At 43.9% G+C, this 7282-nt stretch overlaps 1 protein-coding gene across 28 annotated transcripts in view; it reads right to left on the minus strand.

Annotated features, from left to right (window-relative positions):
• Positions 1-7282, minus strand: part of Kcnma1 (potassium calcium-activated channel subfamily M alpha 1) — a 702678-nt gene that overhangs the window by 343845 nt on the left and 351551 nt on the right. For all 28 annotated transcript variants that reach the window (XM_021182657.2, XM_021182666.2, XM_021182664.2 and 25 more), the window contains exon 3: positions 3120-3181. In XM_021182657.2, coding sequence (XP_021038316.1) covers positions 3120-3181 — 62 coding nt within the window. The remainder of the gene's footprint in view (positions 1-3119; positions 3182-7282) is intronic.

The following is a 7282-nucleotide window of genomic DNA, read 5'->3' on the forward strand; positions in this document are numbered from 1 at the left end:
CTCTCCCTCTCCCTCTCCCTCTCCCTCTCTCTCTCTCTCTCTCTCTCTCTCATATGCATGTGTAATATATGTTCAAGCAGAGATCAAGAGAGACTATCAGGTGCCCTGCTTTCTTACCCTCGGACTTATTCCTTTAAGGCGGAGTCTCTCACTAAGTCCACAGCTAATATGGCTGCCAAGCAAGCCCAGTGGTTTTCCTGTCTCCATCCCCCCAAAGCTCTGGAGTTATAGACCATGCCCAGCTTTTCAGAAATCCCTTAGTGATTTGAGCTCGGACCCTCATAAACATAAGTAGATGTTCTTACCCACCAGGTCATATCCCCAAACCCTCTTTGCACTGCCTAAAAGGCCACATGTGGAAAGCTTTGCATCTTGAGCTTCTCTAACTATGAGACTTCCAATCTACCAAGTAGGTGAAGACAGCTCTGGTTCAATATAATAAGAGAAGAATTTTGCAAACCATGTCAGTCTGGCAAGGGTCACTCCAATTTATTTGCAGAGGGTTAACACTAAAGCAAATTCATCTCAGAATACCAGGTATTTTTGTCAGGGCAATGACTTGGGAAAAATTTTAAGAGAAATTTAATTTTCTCTCCAAGATGGCCAGCCAAGTCATGTCTATTAAGAGCCAAAGGTAGTTTTGAATGAAAAAGGTAGACTTCAGGAATTTGCCTTCTACTTTCTCACCCTAGTTCCATGTGTAGTTTATATATAGAGTTTCATCTCATTTCATTCACTAACCTTGATTGCAGTTTGATTAGTGGATTGCCTTTGGTGTTCTAACTATGACCTAGATTTATCATAAAGGTAGCAACATTGTAAATTTTACTTTAGTTCATCTCTATAAACTGAGCATACTTGCTCAACCTGGATGGGAAGATGAAGGATTCTCAGTATAGGCTTCTCACTAGCTTCTCCACAAGTCAGAGTGTTAGGGTGAGGTCTCAGAGAGAGAGATCAAGAAGCAGCAATGAAAAGTAGAGTTATGTACGTAGCAACAGGTGTTCTGCTAAACCAACTCTGTTACAAAAAAGACCCACACAGTCTGCATAGTTTAGGTGGAGAGAAAGGCTGAATCCATGCTAAGGCTTGGTCAGCCCCCATAAAGAATGAGGAATCTCCAAGACTACTGGCATTTCTGGCTTGGGAAACTGAAAACCAGAACTGAAGATCAGCCTTGGTACAGACTCCTTGAATGACCCTAAAAGACCCAGAATCACTGAGGGTTTCAAGTATCACCTTCACAAAGACTAAGCAATTTCAGGACTAACCCCAAAGGGCTGGAGGAGGCTGGGGAGGCAGTGGTGAAGAGTGTCAACCTAGGTGAACAACATGCTCTGCCATCCTCCCCCAAGGAAGACCAGACTCTACACAGCCAAAAATTGACTCGTAGTAGACACAATTTTAAAAAAGACACCATCCAAATCCATCTGCCAGAAATAGTTTATTACCATGACATACATGGGGTCAGAAAGGGAGACAAAGGAAATGGAGGCACAGTCTAGGTCTCTGTCCCTTTAGCAGACCGCCACACTCACCTTCACATAAGTGTGTACTCTCTGGGGGCACACAGACTACATATCCGAAACTCTTTCCTAAGCCCCAGCACAGGCGTTGGCAGGGTGTGTACCCCATGACCCCTGGAGAGAGATTGGAGAAAGATGACCAAGTGCTTGAGAGTCCAGTTCATTTCAAATGTGGTCCAGAATCTCTAAGTAAATATGAAAAGAGAGCTTACCTTCACTCACAGGAGAACTGGAGACTTGCAGACTGAATGATACTCTTCTTTCTTGACTAGCAATTTCAGATGAAGAGAGCATGCACATTCTTGTGCCCTGAGGACATCTAAAGGACTCATGGCTCAAGACAGGTGAGGGCCCAGCCTTGTGTCTGAGGTGGGCTAGGTGACTTCTGAAAGTCTGACAGTGGCAGATTTCAGACACGGATGAGGAGATACGTTTCTTTACTTTTCCTTGATGTGACAGTATGGCCTTTATAGCCACATGTACAACCCCCCCTGGCTGGTGACCAGATAGCTCTGGGAAATTCAGAATTTGGGTGTGCATTAAATTGCCACCATACCACCCCATAGGAAAAAGAGCATTGAGCCCAAATTTGAGGCATACCAGAGTCTGATCCAACAGGAACACAAGGCAGGTATTCTGGGTTCGAAGGCTAAGACCCAAGCAGGATTAACATTAGAGGGATGAAAACCACCCCCAAAGTAAACAATGAGGACTGCAAGGTCAAGGGCTCTTGTCCTTGGCCAGAGCTGTCAAGTTTGTGTCACAACAGAAAAGCAAGTCTATTCCCAGATCTGTGTGTCTCAGATGCTGGCAACTTTGAGACTTCAGTAAGATAGTTGGAAAAAGTGATGTATTCGGCAGTGGTTCCCACAGCTTTAAGGGTAGCCATGGTGCCTGGACTCTTCAGCCTCCCCAAAGGTTCATCATCTGGGAACCATGCTTACCCTGTGGTTCCAGATCACTAAACTGCCACTCCAAGGGTCTTCATGAGCATCACGCTCTACAAGTTCTCAGAGAGGCCCAGACCTCTAGCTCTGGGAGTCCTCATGAATGCCTTATCCCATTTCTTTAGTTTCACAAGTGGAGAAGCACAGTGACCATTGATTCAGCAACATATTCATTTGGCAGGTAGAATCCTAGCACTGGGCTTTCTAATCTATCTTCCAATATGATTTTTCTGGATGAGAAAAGGATCCTATGGCTGTGGCCAGAATGGCTCAGACTCATCTGTTGGACTCTGTCACTCTCTCCCAGAGCTTACACACTCCCAAAGGAGCCCTCTTAACCTCTTGGCATGTATAGTACAAATACTCAATCAGGAAACAGCTCATTACAAATGTATGCCCAACAAGAAGGTTTGGTCCCTAAGTGCCTCTCCCTTCCATACCATCAGTGTCAACCTAGCCATTCTTTTGAGAGAACTTTTCACCATTCATAAATGAAGCACAGGGAAGCCCTGCCTTCCTTCAAGTCTTCAGCACTCAGGAGAGTCTTGGTAAGGCTAGTATTAAGTTAAATATGCTCATCAATATGAGGGATCATAATTGCCCTAGGGGAAAAACAACGGGCAAGACAACATATATGCATACTCACTTTGACGAGTCTATGAAGTATATTACGAGGGCACCAATGCTGAGAGCAAAGACTAATACAACCTGCAAAAGAAAAGAGACACTCCATCACTTAAGGGCTGGGAGCTGAAGGTTTGCATTTCTGAGTGGCTGTGACAACTGCTTCCACATCTCATGTACTCATGTGCTCCCTGCCCTGTGACAACCCAGACGTTGACTCCTCACCCAGCAGTGGGAGTAACCTTGCTTCTTGGCAATAGGGGTCAGGGCAGACGTTCCCATCCTGTGTCCTTAGATTTTTGATCCTGCCCTGTCACTTTGAGGACCAGCTTCTCCACCACTGAATTAAACAAACTTTAGCAGGGAAAGAGAGCATCAAAAGACTTGGAAGGATGAAGTTTTTCATCCTCTACCGACCCTAGGACTTAAAGGGAATGATCACTTTTAACAGTGATTTGTTGAGGTATAAAATGCATCCATTTTGAACACATAATTCTTTAATAAATTTGTAAAATTTACCAACTTATTGACATTACCATGATCCAGTTTCAGAATATTTTTATCACCTCAATAAGATCTTTCTTGCTTGTGAAATTAATCCCTGTTCTATCCTCTGGGCCCAGACAGTCGCTAATCTGCTTTCTGTCTCTACATAAGAAATATCCATTTGAAAAGCGCACATTAGCTACTACAGATGCCACTTTGGGTGCATGTGAAGAGAAATATTTATGCACACATACACATACACACAATTCTATATCAATATAAATTTGCTCAGTTCTGAGTGTGTTTATAAGATTTCTCAAACATATAGAGAAAACATTAAATGCAAAAATGTCAACTAGGTCATACATCTGACCAGTTAGTTATACGACAGTCTTTAAGCTTTTTGCCCTCGTTCAAAATCATCACAAATATAAAAGACAGCTTTGACATCTCCTTCAATGCACACCCGGCACATAAAAGTCCACTGAAGGAACATGTAGCAGATCAGGCTGCTACTAACACCTCTAGCCCTCATTCAACTTTCCAATGATTTATTTCATCTTTTGCAGAGAAGACAACTAATGCCAATAAAAAATGGTCCCAGTAAAAAAGACACTAACAGCCAGCAAGTAAGGCTGAGCACAGAAATAAAATAAAAAGGACACCAACACCGTACACATTGCCTGCGTGCTGCTCAACCCTGCTCTTTAGATATACACAACTCCTAAAGAGACTGTAGGGAAGACCCTTAGACACGTGAGTCTCCTCAGGATCCATATGCTGAAATCTGGCTGGCCTGCAATGATGGACAGAGAATAACCCCTACTTCTGCTAAGACTAAGTATTATTAAGCTGTGATGCATTAGTGTGTGTGTGTGTGTCTGTGTGTCTGTGTGTCTGTGTGTAAGAGAAAATTGCACACTCCTCTGTTCTTCTGTGCATGTTAATATGGTTGATATAAAATGCATTGTATGTGTAATGTCCATTTAAAGCACTGCAACCAACACCCCCACCACCACCCCCACCACTGCCCAAGGAACCATAGGAGAGAGGTGATCAGCTGGTCACACAGTGTGAGAAATGACTGGGCACAACACAAAGGACACACAGTGTTCTCAGCAAAAGCTAGCATTCCTTTCTCAAGAGCGGTGGTTAGAGTGCTACACCAGTGGGGTATATTTCATTCTTCCTCTTTGCTTTTCAAATCAAGGCTCCCATTGAATGCAAGACAGCTCCTGCAGTTTGTCTGCAACCACCAGCTACCCAATAGACTAGTTCTTGGCTGGCTTGCCTCTGCTTCCGCTCTTCACATGGGTTCATTCACAGCTTGTGTGCAAGAGTATACCGGAAACAAAGCTATAAGCAGGCTTTTCATCCTACAACAAACAGCGTCAGATTAATTTGGAGCTGGGATGCTATTTCTGAGCCATAAGCAGTTAGATCCTGGTCCTGACCTCATTCTCAGAAAGCTGCAGAGGGAAGGGGTGTTATGACAGCAGAGGGGAGGGTCCCCTTCATTCATAAACGACTGATTGGGCACAGATCCCTGTCCAGTTAGCTCCATGTATATGAATGTAGAGCTGCCGTCAGGGCTCACTAAACAGTCCTATGCCACCAAATGCTATGTCTTATGAAAGGAAAACCCAGAGACCTTGCAAATGGCACCTTCATTCTGTGAGAAGGTAGGATCTCGGCACTCCCATGAAAGCAGTATTTTCCCAGAAACAGGCTGGCCAGAGTCGCTAACACTAATCTGTCCCAGTTGCTTCCACTTTGGGATAATGTGTCACTTATTTAAGTAAATCAGTGACAAGAGTTTGAAATACACCCTGCTGGCCTCTTCAAACTCAAACAGCAGCATCTTCAAGAGTAATAGCAAAAGGAACAGGGGAGGAATATGGTCCCCACAGAGCCCCTGTTGGTTTGGACCCTGTGACCTGCCAGAAGGCTTTCTCTCAGAGAGATTGGGAAATCCAAACTGTCCCAACCACCAGGAGCCTCCCAACAGGCAAATAAAATAACAATAATAATAGCAATAATAGTAATAACAACAATAATAAAACAGTACTTAGTAAGAAGGTGAGCTGTGCGTGTAAACTTTACAGTTACTAACGTGCCTTGTTATCATGTCAGGCTTGACTATACTGTCAGCCTAGACTCAGCTTGTGCAGAAACTTGGCCAAGAAAATGTGAGCTCCACAGACTCAGCCACTTGTTACAAGGCTCTCTCAAGGCCACCCGAGTGGAAGGGCATGACTCACCCTCTTTCTCCAACTTTCAAAACAATACATTCTACATATTTTTGTTTGTTTTGGGGGAAGGAAAACCATGGCCAATGTAAAGGCAGTTGCTGAGAAAGTCTAGCAAACCCACTGAAAGTAGAAGAAAACCTACTCTGTGAAGCTGCCCTCTAACTTCTACATCTGGGTTGTGGTGTCCATTTGTGCACACACACACACACACACACGGGGGGGTGGGGGGAGGATCCTATACTGTTACATAATTATAGTCAGTTGTTCAAAGAAGGGACAGAGAATGTACGCTAAAGCTACTGAAGGCAGATCATCAATCAAGAGATGGAGGAGGAGTTAAAGGAGAGTGGAGACAATATGGGTTCTTGCTTCAGTATCTCTTCATTCTCCAAGTAGTTGTTCTTTGTACAAGTTACAGCTATGCTCATATTGTTTCAGTACAGTGCAGGGCCACTGAAGACCCTGCCTACTTCTAAAGCCCCAGTGTTAAGGAAGGTAGAAATCCAAGGGACAGGGAAATGCACGTGCTCTCCAGCAACTAAGTCATAAAATAACTTTTAAAATGACCAAGCCTTTCCCACACAAGGGCCTATATGTGGTTGTTGGTATAATCCAAGAGGTCATTTGCTCCTTGTCTGTCTGTCATGACACCAGAGTCTGTATAGCTTGTTTAACTCCTCATGAACGGTACTCAGCTGAGCACTTTGACAGTACTCACTGTTATATAAGCTCTCAGACTGACTGCAAACACTCATATGAATTTAGAGACTGCTTTTAGTGCACTGCACTCACTCCTGGCTTAAATCCAAGAGAAAACTGAAAGTTGGATTAGAGCCTGGCACCTCTGCTTCTGTTTAGTATCCACGCTTTGGATGAACATACAGAGCTAACTTATTTGCCCTTAACTTTTTGTCTTGAATCACCTTGAATTCTAGAAGAAGCTAATGTTCTCAAGATGGACCACTCCCCAGATAGGACAATTAGCCATGAGGGTCAAGCTGAGCTCCAGAACAAAGGTCATCATCTGGTTGAAACCAGATAGGTCCCAAGGCAGCAGTGGTGACAGTGACTGACAGATTACTGCCTTATCAGACCACTTTGTAGGACATGAGCTGAGACCAAGATGAATTGGTGATAAGGAGGACCATCCTTAGGCCAGAACTGCTTTTTCACACACATCTCTTGTCCTCTATTTAAGTCTAAACCTCATGTCAGTATCACTGAAAGACACAGGGGCCAACTGGATCATTTAATCTGTTCCTCTTTTCAATGTGGCTGCATTAAGTAAATTGGGGAGGGATGGCTGAGCCTGCTTTCTTGAGGCTTCTAGAGTCCAGACTATTGAGTCTATTTCTAGAGTGCTAGGACAAGAGAGAGAGAGAGAGAGAGAGAGAGAGAGAGAGAGAGAGAGAGAGAGAGAGGAGAAGAGGAAAGAAAGAGAGAGAGA

The sequence above is a fragment of the Mus caroli genome, chromosome 14 (assembly GCF_900094665.2).
Source record: "Mus caroli chromosome 14, CAROLI_EIJ_v1.1, whole genome shotgun sequence".
Taxonomy (NCBI): domain Eukaryota; kingdom Metazoa; phylum Chordata; class Mammalia; order Rodentia; family Muridae; genus Mus; species Mus caroli.